This window comes from Rattus norvegicus, chromosome 10 (assembly GCF_021556685.1).
Source record: "Rattus norvegicus strain SHRSP/BbbUtx chromosome 10, alternate assembly SHRSP_T2T, whole genome shotgun sequence".
Taxonomy (NCBI): Eukaryota; Metazoa; Chordata; class Mammalia; order Rodentia; family Muridae; genus Rattus; species Rattus norvegicus.
The window spans coordinates 51,933,591-51,959,228 of NC_141543.1; the positions used below are offsets into that span (position 1 = coordinate 51,933,591).

Consider the following 25,638-nt stretch of genomic DNA (forward strand, 5'->3'; position numbering starts at 1 on the left):
GAAGCTTCTTGGTCGATGTAAGGCCTGGTAGTGAAGATTATAAGGGCCTAGTAGGCCCCAGACAGCCATCACAGAACAGGACACTTAGTGTCATGGATGCCACAAGAGCCTCTGGAATCACAAGAGCATCACTCAGTCTTGAGACTCAGGAGCTTGTGCAGCCTCAGAAATCCCATCTCCCCTCAAAGTCATCACTGGGATCCCCAGAGCCCAGGAACAAAGTCAGGAACATCTGTTCATTTTCAGTTGGAGACTGAGGTCCTTGGATAAAGGCTGCCCTGCCCTCACAAGATGGTGTGGGAGCTCATTTTTGCTCCCAATGGGCATAACCCTGGAGGAGGCTTTTGGTCAGGTGGTCTTGGATGCTCCTGGCTGAAATGTCCTAACTGACCACAGCAGATCAGAGTCCTTGAAGCAGAGGCTGGGGTGGGTCCCTTGGACAAGCCCTAGTGATCACTAGAGGAAACTCTAGGCTTCCCTGAGATGCAGGAACATGACACTTTTTCCCCTTCATCTATTAATTGTGCCTGCCTCTTTAATTAATTAATTAACCATAATCATAATGGTTTTATTGATTCTTCGAGAATTTCATACAATGTATTTCAATCATACTCACCCCCACTTCCCACTCCTTACAGATGCTCCCTACACACCCTACTCATGTTCTCACACCCCAATCCCTCACCCTCCACCCCATCAAGTCCAGCCTATGTTGGCCAACTACTCCTGGTATGAGGCCTGCCCTGGAGTGTGCCCCATACAAAGCTGACTTCCCCTCTCCCAGAAGCAGTCAAAGGCCAGTAGCCCCTCAGTCAGGGATGGAACTTTGTGCCCATCTCCTTCTCCAACCTGGGCTTTTGTCTGGCTTGAGCTTGTGCGTGTTGTGACAACCACTGAGAGTGCATATGTGCATCTGTCCTGTGGGACTGGGAAACAATGTTTGCTTGAAGTCATCCACCTCTGGCTCTTACAATCTTTCTGCCTCCTCTATTGTATAGATTCCCGAACCCTGAGTAGAAGGGTATAACATAAATATTCCATTTAGGGAATGGCAATCTGGGGTCTCATGATTTGCATGTTGAGCAGCTTTGAGTCTCTGTGTTAACTGCCATACACTACAAGAAGCTTTTCTGATAAGGGTTGAGTGGTGTATTAATCTATAGGCATAGTTAATAAGTCGTTAGGGTTTTTTTTATTAACTATGTCCATTTAACAGAATAATTGGAGCAGGTTTTCTCCCTCTGGTCTGTGACCCATCTAGCCACAGATTTTTGGCCTCATTGACAGTGTCAGGTATGAGTTCCATGTTGTGGAGTGGGACTTTAATCCAATAAAAAAATTAGTGATTGGTTATTCCCATAATATCTGTGCCACTACTGTATCAGTGGATATATATTGCCAGGGCAATCATTATTGTGAATTCCTTTGTTCCTCCATTTTGGCACTTTGGGCCCTCAGGGTCCTCTCTAAGTTATTTAAGGATCTTAAAAACTGTGTCTAATAAAATAAGGAAGGCAATCTGGATCCCTGGTCTAGTGTTTGAAGCTTGTGTGTAATATCTAGAAAGACTAAGCATAGAAAATATATAGTTGGGATAACCTGGCCCTCTGAACTCTCAAGGTTTAGATTAACTACTTATGTGGTTTTTGCTAGCCTACATTGGAAGCAGATAAGGTGTATGGAGATCCCCTGCATTATTTTATGTAATTATTGTAGTTAATATGTTTAATAATGACCTTTTTCATTTCCTTGAATAGTCAGGCATGGCCCAATGAGTCCTTCCTCCTTCATTCCCTACATGGGTGGACTGATATAACCAAGGGATTCTACAGAGACACAGCAACGGGACCTGACTAGGCTGTGTTTGCATCACGAGGTTGAATCTCATTCGCCCAGGTGTGTAAGACCTGGAAGAACAGATATGGAGCTTTTCCTGATGAATGCAACAGGTGGTCAAGAATAACACATGTCTTGCCATCTTAGGCCAAAAGCCACAATGAACCCTTTGGAATTCTCTTGGATAGTGTGGTGGTTTAAATATGCTTGGCCCAGGAAGTGGCGCTGTAAGGAGGTGTGGCCTTGTTGGAGTAGGTGTGCCCTTGTAGGAAGTATGTCCCTGTCAGATGGGCTTTGAGACCCTCCTCCTAGCTGGCCATGAGACCGTCTTCTCCTGTTGGCTTTTAGAACAAGCTACAGAACTCTCAGCTCCTCCCATGCCATGTCTGCCTGGATGCTGCTTTGCTTCCTGCCGTGATGATAATGGACTGAACCTCTGAAGCTGTAAGCCAGCTCCAATTAAATGTTGTCCTTTATAAGAGTTGCCGTGGTCACGGTGTCTGTTCTCAGCAATGAAACCCTAAGACAGGTAGACAAAAGAACTCTTAAATGATCCATTTGGGTTCCATTTAGGATGGGAGAGACATAGGGGGAAGGATGGTGCTAAGGTCTTGATTAGCCACCTCATGAAGGGGAAGGGATTGCTTGCAAACGCTCTCTGAGCTCCCTATACGAGGGAGGGGTGAGGAGAGGTCATCTAGGGAGGTGAGTGGTTAGACAGAGCTCTGTAGCTGGAGATGAGAGAAGGGGAGGAAGGAGAGTTGGGTCTGAAAATCCAAAACAACCCAAATAGTCACAAGAGTCCAGCAAAGCAAGATCTTTGAGTCAGGCAGCTAAAACTGACCAGTCGTGGACAACAGCACAAGTATTAGGCAAGTGATATTGTATTGTACTCAGGCCGCTACTGATCAATCGGGGCCATGGAACGGACGTGAGAGCTGAACTGTGACCCTGAAGAGAAACTGCACAGCATGTTTCAAGGATGAGGCCACAGAGTGAGGGGAGCGGGGTAGGCTGTAGCATTGTCTGATTGTATTTTGACACAAGGGGTTGAGCAAGGGAGTAAGCATTGGTTCCAGGGTCTTGTCTGGGACACCCGGTTTCAAGGTCTTTGACTGAGAGCCTTGGTTTTTGAGCCTCATCCTGGACATTTGGCCCATAACTCAAAATGAGAGGGAACAAAGGAAGTGGGGCAGCCGCATGTAGTTAATTAAGGCACAGCAGACCTTATGATTTGAGTACCTAAGTTTAGGTAACAGGCAACTTCTTTACATTTGTTTGTTATTTACTGGTTAATAGACAAGCAAGAAACACTGGGAGAAAGCATGTTTCCAAGGGCTGTGGCTGCTCATAGCCATGGGATCTCCAACTGCATGCCAGAGTAACGGAGAGACTTTGACAGCCCAGGTTATCACAGTGCCTGCTGTTGCCACTCAGCTCTCCTATATGTTTTTCCACTGGAGTTATGAGCTGCCTGTCCTTCTGTCCTGTGGTATTCACAACAAACTTTCCTTCTGCAGTGTGCACTTGGGCGGTTCTTGGAAGAGTGAGGAGACAGCCTGTCAGCCTCTGCTCATTAACCTAAGGACCATGTGACCAGTGAGGTGGCCATCTTGTGATTTGGTCTGCATTATTTGTTGGAAAAATGCCACAAGAAGATCACACTGGGATTTAGAAGTTTCTGGCTAATACTTAGCCAGGTAGCCTTTTGTGGCCAGATTGGTCTACAAAGAGAAACAGCATTTTGGAAAAGTGAAATACCTTTGTAACCTAACATGCAATTGGTTCAATAAAGACTTCAAATTTCAAAAAAAAGAAAAAAGAAACACTGGGAGAAGCAAAAGAGTTGGCTCCGTGAACTCAGCAGGATGGAGAGGTTGTCCCTGAGATGGCTGCATGAAGACGACTGTCCCCTTACAGGAGAGGGGAGGTCGGAGAGGAAATGGGGGTGGAGTTACTGAATGATGACATGGCTGGTATCGGAAAAGCTGGAGGCTGAGCAGGAGCTTATGTGGAGGAAGGACAGCAAGACTGTCTGGCACATGAATCTCAGAATCCTTTCCTAAATTATGAGAGAAGTCTAATTACAGGAGCCATTATAGCTAAGTGTACCATTAGGCAGTCAGTGTTCTGGGGTCAGAAATATGTAGAAAGGTTGGATTTTGTTATAAAATATTTTTTTCCTTTTTAAGAAACTGAGGCTCAAACTTGGTCTGGCTTTCTTTCTTTCTTTCTTTCTTTCTTTCTTCCTTTCTTTCTTTCCATCTTTCTTTCAATACATTGGAGGTGTCAGTCATAGAGGACAATGTGAGACCCTTTGTGGGTTTTTCAAAGTTACAACACTGAAGGCTTCCTTTAGGGTGACAGACCTCCCCGAGTACCAGGAGTGTGCCCTAGTGTGACCTCACTCACTCCTAAGACTTGCTTTCTTTCTGGGCTTCCCTGAGGGAAGGGCCCTTCCTGCCTCACTCTGGCACTAACCCTGTCTAGTTGTTCAAGGAGCTGACCTTAAAGAACTACTCACATGCTGAAAATGGCTGTAAGTCAGCTGTGAGGGAGGACTCACCATCTTAAAGAATGCAAAACCCTTCCTGTAAGTGTCTCTGGCCAGGACATCTAGCAGGAGGAAACTATCAGGTGCAAACGTTACCATCCTAGTGGGGATTGCTTCCATTTTTTCTGAGACACAGGGTCTCTCAACTTATTCCTGGCTGACCTCTGCCTCACAAATGCTGGGTTTTGAAGCTATTGTCTTCTAAGAGTTGCTAGGGCACCTTCATGAGACTGCCAGGTGGTCCCTGAAGGGCATCTGACAGGATCCTAAGGGTGCAGAAAAGCCAGATGTCCTCACAGTAAATCAAACAGCCTTGTTTGTAATTCCCAGAAAACACTTAAAGCTGTGGTCCTCAACCTTCCTGATGCTGTTGCCGTTTTAATACCGTCCTCATGGTATGGTAATCTCTAATTATAAAATTACTTTGTTGCCACTTTGCAGTCCTCCCTTCTCCTCAAGGTCATGGGCACCGGACCATGAGTAAGAAGGGGGCAATAAGAAAATTTCCATGCAATTTTGCTTAAAGGTAAAAACCTAAAAGTTACCTTTCATGATAATGTTCTGTTCCCAAATATTCTCAGCACGCATTTTAGGTCTTAGGTCTTTATTTTATAAATGCTTCTGTGGCACAATTCCCAGACCGAACTGGAATAGGTACCTGATAGTTACTCATCACGAGAACGAGGCAGCAGAGGATGCGCGGGGGATGGGGATGGGGTAGGTAAAGCACATTCACAGTAGGGAAAACCAAACTGGCATCTTTGGAAATCATGATAAAGTCAACGGAGAAAAGCATTCTTACAAGCAGAGCTTCTGGGGGCCGGGGGTGCTCGGTGTTAGTTTCCTAGCATGTGCTGAGGTCCTCGGCTTCCCTCCCAGTGCCAACCCCAACCCCCCAAATCTGGATAGTCATTTATTCGTTCATCTTTTCATTCTCCCCCACCCCCCCAGTGCTGAACATAAAACAAGAGCCTTGCACACACTAGGCACATGTACTGTGAGCTGCAGTACATCGGGGCGGGCGGCATCACGTCGTAACCAAGGACACTCTTACTGGCAGCCTTTCTACCTGCAGTTGGGAAAGTGACAAGCTCACGCCCGTGCTCAGGACACGGCACACAGATATCACCAGTCTGTAGACTGGGGACAGTCCTGTCTCAGCCACGGTCATTGATAACTCGCACAACAATCCCTGCTATGAGGACAGCAATAGAAACAATCAGAGCCGTCCCACGGTAGACAACCAGCTGCCTCCCGGTCAAGACCTCCCCGACGGTGGGCACCACGCACTGGCTGTTTTCTTCCACCACCAGCTGGCCAGTCTGGCTCTCTGGTCTGATGATATCAGGCAAAATCACTCCGTCGATAACTTCTCTCTCCAAGATGGGCAGATCTGTTTGAAGAGAGCAGTGGGACATTCACTTTGTCACTGTGCTATTAAAAAATGACCCTCAGTCATCAGCATTTTTTTACATAAAACCATTTATATAAAAACACATTTAACAGGAGAGTTCAGAGTTGCCATCTGGCAAATTATGGCTGGGAAAAAAATTTTATTGTCACAAGAGCAGGAGCTCGTAAACTCAACCTCTCTGGACAAACTGAGTTTCGGACGTTATAAAGCAGAGAGAGAACTGTGAAGAGAGAGGGGTCCATTACCTGCTGGGGTGGGAATCATCTCCTTGTTGCTTTTTAGCCCAGCTCGAACCTGTGCCTAAAAACAAGGCTACGTGAGTAGACGAAGTGGAAGGCAAACCAAGGTGTAACTTTTTGTTTAAACTTCAACCTAAGGCTAGTGCTGAAAGTCTATAGTGTCAGAAACAGCCTTCCATGGCCGTGAAGATGTCACATGCCAAGAGATGACAACCCCAGAAAATGGCTGCTCTTGTCCCAGTGCTCTGCTGGCAGCATTCATGGAAAACCTGAGGGTTTAACACGTTCACACTTACGCCCTCAGTGTCTCCGAACACAAATGGAAGGACTAAGACCTAAGGGTAAATGATATCACCGTCTAAAACTAGTTTACTGACCAAGTCACTATCCTTCTCCCTCACCCCCCAAGACTTGTCTATGTGCACAGGTGTTTGGCCGGCAAGCATGTCTGAGGGCCATGTGCAAGCAGTACCTGCGAAGGCCAGAAAATGACATTGGATTTCTTGGAACTGGTATTACAGGCAGTTGTGAGCTACCACGTGGGTTCTGGGAACCAAACAGGAATTCTCTGGAAGAGCAGTCAGTTCTCTTAACCACTGAGCCATCTCTCCAGCCCCCTAGTTCATATTCCATATATTCTCTTCTCTCAACAAGTCAACACACCATCCGTCACCATTAGGCAAAGCCAAGGGGATCAGAAAAAGAAAGGGTGATGGCCTGAATGCCTGAGCTCACCGCCTGTCTCCTTAAGAATCCTTCCTCTTGGGGTTGGGGATTTAGCTCAGTGGTAGAGCGCTTGCCTAGGAAGCACAAGGCCCTGGGTTCGGTCCCCATCTCCGAAAAAAAAAAAAGAATCCTTCCTCTTGGCCACCACCAGTCTTCCATTAGGCCTCACCACAATGAGATAAGCACTCAGTCTCTGCCCACTTACTCATGTGGGTCACCACCCCGGCCCAAGTATCCCACAGAACACATACTTCTTTGTAAGAACAGAACCAAATAAATATTTAATTGAAGCCTTAAAAAAGAGCTAATCAGCATAAACAAGAAACTATTTTACAGAAACACAAAAATATTTTGAAGCTAATACCTGTTTCCTTTGTTTTAAGCTGAGTCCTGTGGTCAGGGGACACCAGCCAACTCTAATTGAGAGGAACCATCTTCCTGTCTCCTGACACCCTCTGCACTATCTCAAAACTCATGGGACTCCATCTATCATTCCATCCTGAGAGATGCCTTATCAACCATGAATCAAGTCTCGACACCTTTCACAGTGACACGAGCCTGTTACCTGCTCTGCGACTCTGTTCCAGTTTGTCCTCAGGATGTAGATTAGATAGGAGAGGGCTTGGAAGAAGACACAGACTATCAGCCCAGCCCAGAGGCCTGTGAATACAAAATGAGCACTGGCAATCACTTCTCTTCCTGTGATCAGTAATATTCTTTCTCAATAGCTCAATTTCAGTTAAATTAACGTCTCAAAAATTTTGGATAAACATGGAGCAGAGAAGACTGAAGTCCGCCACTGATCTATTAGAGACACTGAAGGGACAAGATGGCAAGCAAGGAACCAAACAGGAAGTGTAGAGAGTGGTGGGAATGTGGCAGGCACTCTCTGGTTGTTGGTGGAAGCCTGCTGTGGACTCTGAATGAGTGATCGGTGTCTTCTGAGGTAAGAATGGAGGGTGAGGAGCTCGCCTAGGGAAGGCCCAGGCCAGCAGTGCAGACGGGGGCAGGGAAGCCTGCTGCAGGAAAATGCCAGTGTGGGAGCCCCACGGAGAGGCCAAGAAGGAAATGACAAGGTAGGAAAAGGCAGTGGGGGACATATAAGCCACAGGAGGAAACAGGACTATTTATCCATGGTAATGGGGACCCACGAAAGGGTTTCAGACTGCTGTACACATGGATAGGTGTGAGACCTGGTATTTTCAAAAGCTTGCTTGGCCCATACCTACAATCCTAGCATTCGGGAGGCTGACGCAGAATAAAGGCTCAAGGCTATCCCAGGATGCATAGTGAGTTCCAAGCCAGTCTGGGATACAGAGTGAAAAGTGTCAATTTTTTTTTTTTTAAAAAAAGGAAGGAAAGGAAGGGGAAGAAGGGCGGAGGGAGGAAGAGGAAGTAGCTTGCTTGGAAGACATTGTTCTGTTACATGAAAAATACGGAAACTTGGGGAATACAGAGATGGCTTGGGATTAAAAGCACTTCCTGCTCTTGCAGAAGACCCAGGTTTGGTTCCCAGTACCCACGTGGTGGTTCACAACTGTCTTTAACTCCAGTTCCAAGAGATTCAATGCCCTCTTTTGGCATCCACAGGCACTGCACACACATACTCTCAGGTACACACATATTATGTAAATAAACCTTAAAAAAATATTGAGACTCTAAGAGAGCCCCGTGAAAGAATAGATATAAGACGAAACTATTAAAGATTGTTCTATTGTGTATCAGTGGTTTGCCTGAATGTAAGTGCAACGCCCTGGGAAGACAGAAGAGGGTGCAAAATCACTCTAGAGATGGAGTTATAGCCGTCACCACAGAGCACACCGTGCAGAGTTGGGATGTGCTGTAAGTAGGGACTAAGTCTCCCAGTTTGTTTGTCAGCAGCTTGCTGGGACTGACTCTCACGTTCGCTCCTGCAAAAACATTAAGCAGAAGCTAGAGTGATCCTTACAGATGCGATGTGGACAGCATGACAGCGTGCACCCTTGAATGTCATGATTCTGTCGCTAGGAAACTGATCCTAAAGCAAGGTTCAGGAACGCACTAGTGGTGCATGCGTGTTGGGTGATCCTCACCCAGTGTTTGGTAATCGGGAGCCATTCAGATGCCCACTCCCAGAGACACAGTGCAGAGGTGGCACACTGTATCTCTGCTGCCAGCTGTGATTTCATGCTTTGCAAAGAGGGGGATAACACTTGCTACGTGATAAAAATGTGCTGGTTGGACAGACAGAATGGGAGGAGCGTTTTTCCATATGTATCATTAAAGTCCTGAACTTCTCTAATTAGACTTTTAAAAACAGTTCTGAGGGGCATAGCCCAGGCTATCACACATGGTAGGCATCCCCAGATCCAACTGCACTATTTTTAAATATGAAATAAAATTAGTGTTACTAAAAGAATTATATAGCAAATGAAAACACGAATATATATACGAATAAATATGAATATGAATGTTTATATATATATATAACACATACACAACTTTTAAATTATTTTGCACAACTCTACAGATTTTGAACCTCAATGAAACATTTCTAAGAATGATGAAATGTATTCATGTAGACAAAATAAAAGTCCAAGCAGAAACTGAGATCCCCTGAGAAGCATAAACGTCTTTGAAATCCTAGGTTAAAACAGCTTCATAGAAGAATTCTACAAAAATAAGTAATTCTTGCCTTACTTAGCTTGCATTGGGGCATACAAAAAAATGAACCAATTTCATGAAGTAAGCAATATATGCAAATAACATTAATATTATCTCTGACAAGGGCTGAGCGGATGCATCCGTGGTAGAGCATTCCCCTGTCGTGCAAGGCCAACAGCTCCAGTGCGCACCCCCAACAAAAACACACATACAATAAACCTGCAGTGACTGGCAAGATTCACATAAAACAGTAGTGTAAGAATCTAGCAGTTCAATTCGTATATCATAATCAGGATGATTACAAGGAAGACAATGTCCCCCACCTTCATATTTGATCTATGGTTAAAAATTATACCCAAAAAGCATTTGTCAGATCCTCGGACACTTTTCTTAAAAAAGATTCAATGAAACAGATTCCACAGTCAATTTTTTAGAATTTTAATTTATTATTTGTGTGTATGATTATATATGATTGTGCATGTGACTGTGTGTATATATATAATTGTGTCTTTGTGGTTGTATGTTTATGATTATGTATACACATCATGTATACAACTATGTACATGTATGATTGTGCATGTAGGATTATGTGTGTATATGAGTATGTATATATGATTGTGCATGTGTGAGTGTGCAGGTGTTTATGTGTGTGTGATTATGTATGTATGGTATGTGTATGATTGTGTACGTGTGTGTGTGTGTGTGTGTGTGTGTGTGTGTGTGTGTGTGTAACTATATGGGTGTATGACACCTGTGTAAGAGTGTGGATACACATGCTATGAGGTCAGAAGACAACTTTTAGGAGTTGGTTCTCTCCTTTGACAGTGGATTCCAAGGACTGATGGAGGCGACAAATTAATGGCAGGTACTTTTTCCCACTAAGCCATCTCACCAGCCTTCCACAGACATTTCTTAAACATGACTTAAGCCATATACACACTGCGGCCCCAAACCCATTGTGCCCTTTAGTGGAGAAACACTGGGACCCCCATAAAGTCATGAAAAACAGCAATTGCACAGCCACCCCCACCCCCCACCCCACCCATGGCTCCTTGCAGCTGCAGCTGCAGGCCTCATGCAGGAACACAGAACATTTGTGCTCATGCATGCCTTTCCACAGAACAACTCTCCAGTTGTATGCTTTACATCTCAGTGATTTACTTTCCTGTAATGGTGAGATAGGGCGTGAACCGCTAAGGCATCAAACACATACCTATTATCCCAAGTTTAGCAGCAAACATCAGTGACACACCGATGGGAAAACCAAACCCGTAGTAACCAATGGCGTTCAGGACAGCACCTATCTTTTGTTTTCCTGTACCTCTCAGGACCCCGCCACAGGTGCCCTGCAGGGAGGAAACCGAGAGTGGCACTGCAGTCAGACACCTGCTCATCACATGAGTTCAGAGTACAGTGTTGCTGCCCCCTAGACCAAGCTATCCCCAAAGCAGACATCACAGATGAAATGAAGGAAAACACCCTGTTTCAAAAAACTACCGAGAAAAGGCACACAGCAGCTTTTTGTTAAAGAACTGTCAGGCCATGGGCTTGATGCTGCGAACTTGACACCATCTAGAGACACCTAGGAAGAGAGAACCTCAACCAGGGAAGTGACTCTATGACGTTGGCCTGTGGGCATGTCTGTGGGGATATTTTTGTGATCAGTGACTAATGGGGAGGGACCAGTCCACTGTGGGCGGCGTCAACCCCAGGCAGGTGGTTTCAGTTCCTACCTCCAGGTTTCTGCCTTAAGCTCCTGTCTTGGCTGCCATAAATGGACTGTGATTTAGGAAATGTAAGTCAAATAAACCCTTTCCTCCCCAAGTTGCTTTTGGTTGTAGATTCTGTTACAGCAACAGAGATTTCCAGCAACTAGGACAGGTGACATCATTTAAATTTCTGACTGTCTCAACTGCTTACAGCTATTTTTACAAAGTCACATATTGTCTGAAAAGTTAAAGGCTTCAGTAATGGCACCTCAGCAGGAAAGCAGGAAAGTGCAGGAGTAGCTGGAGACGATCCACAGAGGTGGGCGTCTCTACCACCACGCTCAACCACTGCCATGCTCACCACTTTGTCTTCACAGTGATGTGGAGAACGTGGAGGAAAGCCCACAGGAAGAGAAGTCAAATGACAATGACCTGGAAGTCAGGCCACAGAGAATAATTGTTCATACTAAGAATAAGCATCCAAGGATGGTCTTGGAGTGCAGCCAAAGGGTCTTAAAACACCCACAGGTCTGCAGAAGATGAACCCAGGGAGAGACCTTCTGGTGGTCAGCGTTAGCTCATCATTATTGGCTTGCCTGGAAGTATACAGCAGCCACTAGCCACTGGGTCACTAAATCACCGAAGGCATTCAGTGTAGAGAGGAGGGGGAGAACCAGGAGGACCCTACACCTTCACTCCAAACATTAAATCATGGGTGTGTGATTTTCAGATAAACAAGGTAGAGAATTTTCCACACATACCAGAGTGAAGACCACCTCATACTTACTGCAAGTGCATCAAAGAGATGAAAGGGAGCAAAAATGGGCATCACTTGACTCACGAGGGAAATTATGTCCCTGTTAGAGGAAAAGGACAGTAGTCAGTGACTTAGATACATTTGGGTCCAATAAATATACACACATATATACACGTATACATGCACACATATACACACATGCATATACACATACACACATATACACGCACACATATACATACATACATACACATATGCGCACATATACACATATACACACATACATGCATATACATGCACATATATACACACATACACACATATGCACACATATACACACATACATACACACATACATACATATACACACATACATACACATACACATATGTATACATATATACATATACATACATATACACATATATACACATGTACATACATATACATACATATACCCACAAACACAAACACACATACACATACACATACATATATAGATACACACACATATACATACTCCCACATAAACACCACTATATAATTTTTTAAAATCACAAGCCTAGCATACATTACATTTTTTGCAAATTAAGTATGTGATAAAATCATACTAATTCAAATTTTATTAATAGAGTTTCTGACACTATTTTCTTCTTTAAAAAAAAAGTATAAAGGTATTTATTTTGAGACGGAGTCTCACTTAGTTGTCCAAACTTGCCTTGAATTTATCTTCCTGTCCCTACTGCCTGAATAACAATTATAGGCAGGTCTGGGTCACTAGGTCTGACATGGTCCATGCTATTCAACAGACAATTTCTTATACTTAAATAATGATGTAATTATTGTTACGGAAAATACAATAAAAGTGAAGGTTGTGTCTGTGGTTTTTGCAAACATGGCCTCAAATGAAGAGTTGCCTGTCACAGACTGCCCTGGCCCACAACCTGCCTGTCTCGGGTGAGCATCACCCAAGTGCTATCTTCTGTTTCTCAGAGCAAAACTCCACTCAGCCCTGAAGAGTGGTGTGGGTACTGGAGGAGTGGGGTGAATTTGCATGGTTTTGTACCATTCGAACTTGTCTCTCCTCTGTGCCTACCTCTCCTCCTGGCTGTGTGACAAGCTTTCGTGTGGAGGGCAATGCCCCCTCTCAGGCAGAAGCATGCAGAGAAAAAAACATCAGAGCTACCTACTTGTCATTGGTGAAGACGTAGGCGACCACGTCCTTCAAGGCTGCAAGCAGAATTCCCACCAGGAGCGCACAGACACCTGGGAAATACAAAAGGAGTCACAGAAGCAACGGTTCTCCAGAACATGCCATTCCTCAGGGGAGATTTGTGTCAGTTAGTCAAGAAACGTAAGCATGCAGCTGGGCTCAGGGACAGGCACCTGCTGTCCAAGATATGTGGGAATTTGGCACAGAGGATTAATTAACCTTGTGACCTGAGCATTCAAAACCAGCCTGGGCAACATGGTGAAACCCTGTCTCAAAATCAGAGTTACAGTGCAAATATTCACTCTTTTTTACTGTCTATGAAGAAGCTAACCAAGATCTGCTGTCCTCTATTCCTTTAATGGATTCTGTCATCCGGAGCTGGACCCTTGGGAACATGAGATTACATTAAGAATGTTTTTGTCTCTCTAATACTCAGGGTGAAATTTCATTCCCAACACAGAAGCAAGGTGACTGGATTGTGAAGGCCCTGTGTGTGGGACAGGTGTTTTCTAAAAGCGCCTGGCCCCCTTTTTCCACTTCCGGCTCTCTCACCACATGAGGTCACCCTGTTCCTCCCTTTAGGACAAGTTAACACGGAGCAGATCTTAGAAAGTGAGAGCATATTTCACCAGGCAACCAGGCCTGGTGGTACCTTGATCTTGGGCTTTCCAGCCCTAAAAGCTGTGAGCAATAAACTTTGTTCTGAACAAGCTCACCCATGTCAGATATTGTGTTGTGGAAGCACAGCCTCAGACATTACACTGAAGTCAGTAAGGACATCAGGGATAGTGCTCACCAGTACACAGGAGAACAGTGGTACAGGAACACCGGGCCTGGTCAGCATTCCCTGCCCCCAGAGCATTGCCCACTCGGACACTGGCAGCCACACCAAAGCCAAAGGGCACCTGGGGATTGGTCACAGTTAGAAAAAGGAAAGGAAAGGAAACCTGCATGTTAATGCAGTAGGGCCCAACTACATGGGATTTCAGACAGACGTCGCAATCTAGGTTCTAGAGAGGGTTCTTACTGCCTCGGAGCTGTGTGTCTAGAAACAGATGGCTCAGCTGTCTTGGAACCAGATTTCTTCACTGGTAAAGAGGTATGGTGCACCCCCTCCCTCCACTGAGCCTCAATCCAGGCAAGGCAGGGCAGAGTTATATTTGGCTGGGCAGTAGGACTTCCATTATCGGTGAGGCACAGATAAACACCATCACAACTGAGTAAAATACATTCTACAAGGTCAGATTTAAGTTAATATACAATGGATAAATAATTTCTAAAAAATTGCACAAACTTCGTAAAAAGCACTTAGAACTTTTATTGCAGGACTCATGAACGTGGGCAAAATCAAATTCCATAATTTCACTGACAGTGGGACAGATGGAATAGAACTGTCAACTCAATGAGATCCAGAACCACCGGGGAGACCTGCCTCTCAGCATGCCTGGGGGGTTATGTTGCTTAGATTGATGTGAAAAGATGTGCCCACTGTGGGCGGCAGCATTCCTTAGACTGGGTTCCTAGACTGTATAAAAAGGAGAGTGCTATGGTGGCCCACACCTTTCATCCCAGCACTTGGGAGGCAGATCTCTCAGAGTTGGAAACCAGCTTAGTCTACCTGGAAAGTTCCAAGCCAGCCCAAGCAATGTAAGACCTGTCTCAAAATGAATAATGAAGGGAGGGAGGGCAGGAGGGAAGGAGAGGAGTTAAGTACATGCATTCATCATGTTAGACTTCTCCACTGTAGTGTGACCAGCTGCCTCAAGCTTCTGTTTGCCGTTTCCTTGCCATGGTGGACTGTGACCTGAAACTGTAGCCAAAATGAATCCTTTCTCCCGTGGGTTGCTTTTGATGGGGTCTTCCATCATAGCAACAGGAGTGGGAACTAGACATCTGGCTAACTGGAGTGCTCTCTTCAAGTTCCAAGATTTGATCCTAATTGTTGATTAGGAAAACCCCAAGCTATGTTTCTGGGTTTTTCTTAAACAGATCGTCAGCCAACTGTCAGTATCATCTAAGTTATCATCCCACAACCCAGTGTGGCCAGTGAGCTCTGCTGGTAGCCCTGGCTGCAGACAGCTCCTGTTTGGGCCACCTCTGCTTTGATAATTCACACGCCAGCTTTCACTTCTCAGCTCTACCAGAAGCACCATCTCCCGACAGCTGTCTAGTTTCCTATAGTTTGAAGAGTAACTTGAGTTGATAAAATTATGTATGTTTTTAAGATCAAGAACTTAAAAATAGAGCAGGGTCTGGGGGTAGCTTAGCAGGTGAGGGGGGCTTGCTGCACAAACATGAGGACCTGAGTTCAAATCCCCAGTAGCCATGTCAAAAGCTAGTCATGACCACACAAGCCTGTAACCTCAGCACAGCAGGGGCAGGGAAGGGGACAGGAGGGTCATTGCAGCTTGCTGGCCACCAGCCTAGCTCCAGGCTTAGTGAGAGGCTTTGTCTCAAGATGAGAATAATAGAGTAGCATATATGACATCCTGCCCTGGCCTTCATGCATATGCACCTGCACACACACATACAAACACAATTTTAAACATGTCCAGCTACATAGGAATATGTGGGACTTGTATGCCCAAAGTCTACACAATCATCTTTCAGCCGGAGACAAATGAGGAATATGAGAAGGGCCACAAGTGAACAGTCACATGCAAGGAATACATGCTGTCATAGCTAAAATTCAAAAAATAAGAAAGCTTCAGGCAAAATGGAAGGAAATGTTTACAAATACACATTGGATATTTGAAAATGCAGATGAGTGACCAACTCGTGTGGCTCCCTCTTCCTCCTAAATAAAAATAAAGTGTGCACCAGCACACCTCATAACTGTGTGCCTAAATAACTGAGCAACAGTGCCTGGCACTGGATGGATAGGACAGCTGGTGCCAGCACCACACTCCACCAGCAGACACACAGAAGGCCGGACCATGTCCTTCCCCCTCCCCTCCTCTCCCTCCCCTTCCCCTACTTTCTCCCTTTTCTCCTCCCCCTCCCCATCTTTCCCCTCCCCCTCCTCTCCCTCCTCCTCCCCTACTTTCTCCCTTTTCTCCTCCCCCTCCCCATCTTTCCCCTCCCCCTCCTCTCCCTCCTCCTCCCCTACTTTCTCCCTTTTCTCCTCCCCCTCCCCATCTTTCCCCTCCCCCTCCTCTCCCTCCTCCTCCCCTACTTTCTCCCTTTTCTCCTCCCCCTCCTCTCCCCCTCCCCATCTTCCCCCTCCCCCTCTTCCCCCTCCCCCTCCTCAGCAGCATGCCTGTGACTGCCTCAAGCAGCACTGAGGCAGGAGGCACAGCATGGAGAGATGCTGCCCAGGCAGAGGTGGGTCTCCCTCCCACTGCACACAGGCTAGCAGAGAAGGGAGCGCAAATGGGCTCCCTGCTGCCCTGAAACCAGCCCTTCCTTTGTTGGATTGGAGGGCGGGCTGGGCTGCAGTGAGGAGGCCATGCTGCAGTCACTCACTCACAGGGCTGGAATCTTCGCACTGGGCTCTCCAGGGGCCATCCCAGGAGAGAATCCAGACACAATATAACAGGAACGTCCTTCCTTCTTCCTTCCTTCCTCCTTCCCTTCCCCTCCCTCCCTCCCTCCCTCCCTCCCTCCCTCCCTCCCTCCCTCCCTCCTTCCTTCCTTCCAACACAAAGTATCGCCGAGTAACCCAGGCTAGTCTCAACTCACAATCTTCTGCCTCAGCCTCTCCAGTGTTGAGATTGCTGCAGCCCGGTGTCCCCTCACCCAGGTTGCTTTGTCTTACAGATCAATGTATTGGTTCATCCGTAAGTACACATGGACCATTCCATACATCACCATAGTTCTAGAAGGCTGAAGCATACACCCTCCAGAAAGGGTGATGGTCAGAAAAGACCCGACCTCAGCAGAAATAAAGCAGATGGCTCAGGGGACAGGGAAGGACGTTTGAAGGTTTAGTTCAGTGTCCTCAGAGATAGCTAAAGATGCTGTAACAGCATGAAGAAAGGGTGAAAAGAGAAGAGACATTCTCAGAAACTAAAAGCAGCAATTGGCAGATGGTGAGCAGAAAGACAATATTGATTATTTCGTTGGGGGAGGGGCTTGTATTGTGTGCACACACACAGGGGGAAGCCAGAGGTCAACCTCAGACGCTCATCTTTGCTTGTCCCGAGAGCTGCCCACCTTGCTTTAGGGGTCTCTTACTGGACCTGGGGCTCATCATTGAAGCTAGATTGGTTGGTCAGGGGACTCAGGGATCTTCTTGTCCCCACCTCCCTGCCTTGGGGATTACAAGTGCATGCCACATGCCTGGTTTTTTATGTGTCGTGCCCGTCCCCACCATTACAACTGAACCTCAGGCAGCGTATCTCCTCAGCTGCCTCTCCTCCTCCCCTTCCTACAGTCAGTCCTCTGATCCAGGTCCCTCATTGCAGAGGTGTCTCGTGACCCAGGGCCACAGCAGCCTTGCCACCTCCACTGTCCCAGTCGTCACTCTTGTCTCCCTCTTCATGCTTCTCTTGGTCTTGTTCCCTCTGTCCTGGTTTCCTCCAGGCTTGTGGCTGAGAGTCCGACTAGTCCTGCCTTCTACATACAGGGTCTGCTCTTAGACAGTCTTCTTCAGTATTCCAAGATGAGCAACAATTTCCTTTTCTTTTTTATATTTATTTATTTATTGAGGCAAGAACTCATGTAGCCCACACTCTGACGCTGACAGGTGTCATAAAGGTTCTATCAACTGAACTATACTCCTACCCTCATTTTTATGATTAAAAAGGGGAGGGGTGTCCAAAATGGCTCATAATCCTTTTGCCCGGATAGACTCTGTGATCTTTATGAAACAGGCGACCAGAGTACCTTGTGCCAAGTGTGAGATGGGAACAGTCTAAAAGCACCAGAAGCTAACAGGCACCATCTGACAGACATTCGGGCCAGGTCTGTGCTGCTCTTTTCTCATTTTGCATTCTGCAGGCACACTCTGCCTCCCCCTCCCCCCACACACACCCTGCCCATTCTCTTCTCTAGTCCTTGGCCACCTCCTAGTTCCTCACCTGTCTGACTCCACAGCCTCCTCCTGCATCCCCAGGCCCACACACCTTTCTCCTGAGAACAAATGGGCCTGCCTGCTGCGCCACCCTCCCTCCACCCTCTTAGCAACCCCTGTAGCAGCACCAAGTAGTATCCCAGCACAGAGCCCCTGTCCAGGTTCCACAGCGGCCTGCCAAGCCTGGGCTTCCCAGGCTAGCTGCCCTTATCCAATTCAGTCAGCTTAAACTAGGAAACAGAAAAATACTCCCAGCCACCCCATTTAAAAGGTTTGATGCATCCCAGACCGTGTTGTGTGCTTTTTCTTGTTTTGTTTTTTGTTTTGTTTTGTTTTGTTTTATGTTTTGAGACAGCGTTTCTCTGTGTCTGTGCCCTGGCTGTCCTGATTTGATTTGTAGACCAGGCTGGCCTCAAACTCACAGAGATCTGCCTGCCTCTGTCTCCCAAGTGCTGGGATTAAAGGCACGTGCCACCATGTCTGGTCCCTGTATGCTTTTTACTGCCTTGTCACACACAGATGAGATTCTGAGATGCTCTCTCTTCTTCTCCATCTCCTGACCAGGCCACAGGCCAAAGAAGAGGAGTTGACCCCTCACACTCAAAACCAAGTCCCAGCAGGAACTCCACACTGGTTAACTGAATTCTCCATGCTTCCTGCTATTGACACACAGGGCCTCGTTCAGTCTTCACTGGCAATCGGAGCTACGGTTTCCTCTCAGTTGCGTACACAGAGAATTAGGTGAAGAGCCCGTGCCACACGATGGGAGACAATGCGGTCAGGACCCAGGTCCCCTCCCCCTCCCCACCTCTGTTAAATGTGGTCCACAGGCTTTATACAAAGAAGGTACAAAGTGTCTTCATGCTCTTACCATGTAGGCAACAGAAGCCAGCTCATAGATGACGGCCTGGGCTCCCAGTTCTGTCACATTAACAAGGCCTGAAACAGCAACTCAGACAACACAAGTCAGACAGTAGACTGGAGGAACCATTTTCTTTATGAAACTATATAGAACACATATATATTTCTACATAGGCACGTGTCTGTCTGTCTGTCTATCTGTCTGTCTCTCTCTCTCTCTCTCTCTCTCTCTCTCTCTCTCTCTCTCTCTCTCTCTCTGTGTGCACAACTGTATTATGTCCCCAGCTTCTAGCCCATATTTTCATTTACGAGAAGACAAGAATAGCCCAGATGCAAAAACCCTGGATACCTCTTCTCGCAAGTTGCCAAGACTCTCGGGCACTACAAGTGAAGTGCTTACTTTACAAACTCCTGCTCCACCCAGGAAGACACCTTTGATCCTGAGGATCAAAGTCAGGTAAGGTGAGATTCCTGGGTGGCAGGGGTCTCGGGAGTCAAACGGTACAAAGGGGAGCAGGACAGCTTTGGGGACAACGGAAGCAATCAGTGTCTGCAGAAGATCACTGATGCAGTCTGAACTATAAACATTACCAGGAACAGGACCAAAATCAAACATTACCAGAAACAGGACCAAAATCATTACAGGTCTGGCAGAAACACGGTTACAGCCAACACACAGCCAAACTCAGCTGGCGGCCTGGCAAAGCCAGCAACCACACAGGGTGGTCAGAGTCAGGAGAGCTGGGCCTTCCCATCCCATGAGCCTCCCTTTCCATGTTCACAAAACACAGGAGGACACAGCAGAGTGAGAGCCATGCTGCCGCACGTGCTGACGGCTGGCTGCGGGTTTATGCCTGTATTGCAAGGCCCTACGAGTAACCCACAGAGCACCAGAGAACACAAGCAGAGCTTCCATTTCTGGAAGCCTCTGGGCTGCAGCTGCCCAGGCTGGCTACAGGCTCCCCTGGTATAGACAGACCTGCAAGGAAGGTCCCAATCTCGAAGGTCCACCACTCGATGCACACCATGAACATGCTGGGGATGGCCAGGCGGGTGTAGGAGCTCCACTCCTGGAAGCACTCCCTTGTCCACCCTGGAGAACAGACGAGAAAGTAAGTGTGTGCACTGTGTACCAGCCACTGCCTCTCACACAGGACCGGAGACAAGGGTGCCTGTTCCCCAGCAGGATACGGGGCATCAGGGAAGACCACAGCTTGAGAGGGAAGGAGCTAAACTGGCCATGTGAGAACTTGTCTCCAAACCCAAGTGTGTTAACAAACACCCACAGTTAGGCATCAGCAGCATCTCAACAGGCTGGCTACCGGCAGCACCCCTCCCCCACAGCAAAGATGGCAGAACAATAGCAGAGACCCACAGATATGGAGAAGCAGAAATTTTATGTACTGCTATTAGGAACATAAAAAAGGACAGATTCCTTTAGAAACAAATGATGGAATCCCTACACAAGTCGGCTTTGGATTTGTTTGTTTGTTTTTGTTTTGTTTTTTTCTCTGTATACAGAACCAAAATTGAAATGGCATTTGGGGTCAGAGAATACTTTGTATGTTCCTTCTCAGGAGCCCAAGAGCGCTGGATAGCTCTATGTCAACTTAACACAAGCTACAGCCATCTGGGAGGAGGGACCCTCAAGTAAAATCAGGCTAAAGGCACGCCTGTATGGTATTTTCTTTTTGATCATTTTTATTTAATTCTATTTTATGTGCACTGGTGTGAGGGCATCATATCTCCTTGAACTGGAGATACAGACAGCTGTGAGCTGCCATGTTGGGGCTGGGAATTGAACCCAGGTCCTCTGGAAGAGCAGCCAGTGCTCTTAACCGCTGAGCCATCTCTCCAGAGCCTCTTACTTTTTTTTATCCTTCTCTCATAAATTATAGCCTAACTGCAATTTGCCCTTCTTCACTCCTCCCAGTCCACCCCCACCTCCCCTCTCCCTCAGATCTCTTCCTCCTTTTCTTCTTTAAAAAGAAAAAAGAAGCTTCCAGGGGATGTCAACTGAACACAGCATAACAAGATAAAAATAAGACAAGGCACGAACCTTCATAGCAAGCTTGGACTAGGAGGAAAAGAGCCGCAAGGGCTGGCAAAAGAGTCAGAGACATCCCCCCCCCCACTACACACACACACACACACACACACACACACACACACACACACACACACTATTAGGAGTCCCACAAGAACAGCAAGCTACACAACCATAACACACACGCAGAGGACCTAGCATGGACCCACACAGGGACCATGATCGTTGCTTCAGTCTCTGTGAGCCCCTATGAGTCCTGCTTTGTTGATTGTGGGCCTTGTTCTTATGGTGCTTTTGACCCCTCTGGCTCCTTCATCCCCTACCCCCTTTTCTTCACAGTTCCCCTGGCTTCATCTAGTGTTTGACTGAGGTCTCTGCATCTACTCCCATCAGTTGCTGGATGACGTTCTCTCTGAGGACGGTTGGGCTAGGTACCGATCTATGAGTATAGCAGAACATCATTAGGAATCATTTCATTGATTTTTTTTTTTTTGCCACTTGTATTTGATTCTATCCTGAGTCTCTGGGTTGTCCATCTTCTGGTTCTTGGCCATCCAGGCAGTTCATCCTGAGCGAGATAATCTATACCCAGAAAAACAAGCATGGTATGTACTCTCTCAAATGTGGACATTGGCTGTTAAATAAAGGATAATCATCCTACAGATCTACAGACCCAGAGAGTCAAGTAGGGAAGGATGGATCTCCCTAGGAAAGGGAAATGGTTATCATGAGTGGACTGGGGACAAGTGGGAGTGGGAACAGGGAGTGATGGGGGGTAGGGTAGAGGGAGAGAGTACTGGGAGACATGGTGGGGATTGGGGGACATTTTGGGGGTGATATAGAAACCCAGTGAAATCTAGCAATGATTTCTAGTAACCGGTTATGGAGCCTGAACTAGCCATCTTCTATAAGCAGGCAAGGCTCCCAGCGGTGGGACTGGAACACCGAACCAGTCGCAAAACCTACCCACACTCTGCCATGACTGCAATAGGGTATTTGTGGCACAGAACGTGTGGGTCCAACACACTGTGGATGCTGCCACCCCTGGGCAGGTGGTCCTGGGTTCTATAAGAAAGTAGGCTGAGAAGGCCATGGGCAGTAAGTCAGTAAGCAGCACCCCTCCATGGCCTCTGCATCAGCTCCTGCCTCCAGGTTCCTGCCCTGCTTGAATTCCTGTCCTGACTTCCTTTGATGATGAGCTGTGATGTGGAAGCATAAGCCAAAAACCCTTTCCTCCCCAAATTGCTCTGGTCACGGTGTTTCGTCACGGCAACAGTTACTGTTTCAGACAAAGACTAACTGTATAAGCAAGTTCCAAGTCCCAGAGACCCTGCATCAGAAGAGTAAACTGCAAGAAGATTGAGGAACAGTCTCGGCATCAACCTTGAGCTCTCACAAACATTTACACGCTGTGCCAAAGCACATGTGAACACGCACACACAAATGTGAAAGAAAGAAAAACATAAAAGGTACACCAAAAAGTCTGTTTAATAAAGTCACAGTAGAAAATGTCCCAAATGTGAGTGGAAAGGTGGCCATTTGGAGCAAATGACATTAGAACCCCAAACAGGCAGACCTGGGAAGAATCCTCTCACAATACTCTACTGTGGAATTGCTAGGACTACAAAATAAAGAACAACAACAGAGAGAGAGAGAGAGAGAGAGAGAGAGAGAGAGAGAGAGAGAGAGAGAGAGAGAGAGAGATCCATGAGTAGTCAGGCAAGCTTACTATATACAGCAAGTTTATCTTTTAAAATCAGGGAAGCGAAGCTGAGGATGTAGCTCAGTTAATAGAGTCCTTGCCTAGAAAGCAAGATTTGGTCCCCAGAACCACATAAACTAGGCATTGCCAACAACCAGGAGGTGGAGGGAGGCAAGAGAATCAGAAAATTAAGGCCATCTTCCACTAGTATCAAGTTCAAGGCTTCTAGGATACATGAGACTCTGTTTAAAAAATAAATAAAAAGCTATTTTAAGGGAAGCACAAACCAAAGCAGTTCCTGGACGTGTGCTAACACTGAAGAAGACACTTAAACAAAAGAGAGAGGAAGCAAGCGTGTGCATGGGAGCACAGGGAATAACTTCATGAACAAAGAAGGAAACAATCATGTCCCATTCAAAAAGGCACCGGCCCTTATATGAATACACAAATGAGATGGCCTTGGAAAAGGAGGAAAGGAAACAATAGCCAACTCCACTATGAAAAAACTAGAGGAGTCTGCACAACCCTCCAAACGATAAATAACCCCGGGTGTGAATGGTCTCCACGCTTCAGTTAAAAGACAGAAAGAATCTGATTGGATCAAAAGCAGCCCTTAACCATTTGTTATCTGCAAGAAGCACGCCTCAGTCAGTGGTAAGGATGTACACTCACAGAACTCAGAGGAATGGAAGACGGCACGCCATCCAAATGGAGGCAGAAGCAGACTTCAGGCAGAGACAGAAGGATTAGGGAGGCACTAAATGCTGCCAATGGGATCGTCCATTAATAGCTTATGGTAACCATATGCACTTAACACCGGGGCCCCAACCACATAAACACACACCACAAGGCACAGCAAGTACATATTAGATTGGGGTCGGTGGTTTTGCATATTTAATGCTTTTCTCTCACAAATAGACCATCTAGACAAAACAAACAAACCACCAAAAAAAGAGAAACTTCCACATTAAACACGCTGTAGCTCATATGGACATACCACACACCCGTGGAAGACACGCCATTCGCAGCCATGGAATACACGTTCAACATGAAACGTTTTCTAAAACAGACCACATTTCATCCTGTTAAAAAAGTTATCAGATTAAAAAAAATAACATCTCTTCTACCATCAGATAGTGGAAACAAACTAAAAGCCATTACTAAAAGAAACAACGGAAAGTATACAAAGACCTGAATGGCATGTCATTGAAGAAATCAGGAAAGAAACTCTAAAATCTCTAGAAGCAAATAAGAATGAAAACACAATTTATTAGAGTCTTTGGGATGCAGTGAGGGCAGATTCTTACCTTTCTTTCTTAAAATGGTGTGTGTGTGTGTGTGTGTGTGTGAGAGAGAGAGAGAGAGAGAGAGAGAGAGAGAGAGAGAGAGAGAGAGTATGTGTGTGCAGGTGTGTGTTTAAGTGAGTGTGAATGAGTGAGTGTGTAAGTATGTGAGAGTATGTGTGTAGTGTGAGAGAGTGTATTAAGAGTGTGTGTGTGTAAGAATATGTGTGTGTGTAAGAGTGTGTGTGAGAGACTTGTGAGTGTGTGAGAGAGAATGTGTGTGTGTGTGAGAGAGAGTATGTGTGTGCAGGTGTGTGAGTGAGTGTGAATGAGTGTGTGAGTGTGTGAGAGTATGTGTGAATGTGAGTGTGTGTGTGTGAGAGATTGTGTGTGTGTCTGTGTGAATGAGAGAGAGAATGTGAGAGAGTGTGTGAGGAAGGGTGTGATTTGAATGTGTGTGAATGTGTGTGTGTGAGTGTGTGAGAATGTGTGAGTGTGTGTGTGTGAGATTGTGTGTGTGTCTGAGTGCAGGCATGCCACGGCACACATGTGGAGGTCAAAGGGCAGCTCTCAGGAATTATCTCTCTCCTTTCACGTTGTCAGTCTCCTCAGGTCTGTGAGGAACTGCTTTTACTTGCTGAGCCATCTTGCCCACCCATCCTTTCTATACCCAAACCAAACCAAATCAAACCAAACAAAAGCAAAACCCATAAATCCTTCCCTTCTAGCAACCTAAAACTAAAACTGTTTCTTCTTTATCTTTCCTTTTCATCCTTTTCATTATCTATTTCATTCACACTGGTAGAAAGGAACAACTCTATAAGCACAGAATTACCACCGCCTCCTTATAGACGCTAACAGCTTGATGGCTGTGTAGAAGGCTGTTAGTCTGTGGTTCTTACCAAGTATCCACCTCTGGGTAGGAACCTTATTGCAGAGGGTAGCTGTCTTTCAAGAGAGGACGGGGATAGTGTCTGGGGTGTACCAGTTCAACAGAGGGAAGGGACAGTAAGAGCACACTTTGGGTGTGGGACAAAGAGAGATCACACTGGAAATGAGTGGGCGCTGCCTCCCTGCCGTCTCGCTGTCTAGCTTTCACTGATGAAAGCTGCTGCACAGGATGCTGGGGGAGAAAGGTCATCACTGGTCTTACCCAGCTGTGCTCTTCCGTGTTTCGACACCAGCGTGCCAGGTAAGATGATCCCAGTGATGTAATCATGTCCTGGCTGCATTCTGGCTGGATCTAGGATCCACGTCAGGAGGCAGCTCATGCTTTGCACTGTGGACTTGTCAAAGACCCATGACTGGGGAGGTCAGAGTCTCTGGTGATGAAGCTAAACTGCCTCTGTTTTGCTCAGTGGAAGCCGCTCAGTACATGAGCTCACACCCTAGCCTGGTGCTATGTTCAGCCGTGGTCAGAGAAGCCTCTCTTCACAGTCAGTAAATGCAGAGACTCAAGCTGGCCCAGGTGCCGAGAAGTGACTGTCGAGTCCTCAGCCCTCAACAGGACAGCCATGTCAGCACCTCCAGGGTGCAGAGAACACGGCACAAGAGACAGCAGGAAGAATACAAGAGTTGGGTTACGAGGAAGAGGGCTGTGAAACACCGTCTTCAGGCACAGCATGGCTGTCATTCTCATG

The 25,638-nt window shown here is 46.5% G+C and overlaps 1 protein-coding gene and 1 non-coding gene across 3 annotated transcripts in view; one reads left to right on the forward strand and one right to left on the reverse strand.

The window, feature by feature from the left end:
* Positions 1-3,157: 3,157 nt before the first annotated feature.
* Positions 3,158-3,286, forward strand: LOC120095413 (small nucleolar RNA SNORA44). The gene has a single exon (XR_015632473.1). It is a non-coding gene; the product is annotated as a small nucleolar RNA SNORA44 (small nucleolar RNA).
* A 2,044-nt stretch (positions 3,287-5,330) lies between these two features.
* The window catches only part of Slc47a2 (solute carrier family 47 member 2), a 42,611-nt gene continuing 22,303 nt past the window's right edge, over positions 5,331-25,638 (reverse strand). Inside the window, 9 exon segments of one of the 2 annotated variants that reach the window (NM_001191920.1) lie at positions 5,548-5,783; positions 6,050-6,104; positions 7,335-7,429; positions 10,626-10,758; positions 11,909-11,978; positions 13,069-13,144; positions 13,888-13,996; positions 18,977-19,044; positions 19,946-20,059. In NM_001191920.1, the coding sequence (NP_001178849.1) occupies positions 5,548-5,783; positions 6,050-6,104; positions 7,335-7,429; positions 10,626-10,758; positions 11,909-11,978; positions 13,069-13,144; positions 13,888-13,996; positions 18,977-19,044; positions 19,946-20,059 (956 nt within the window). 2 annotated transcript variants of the gene reach the window in all.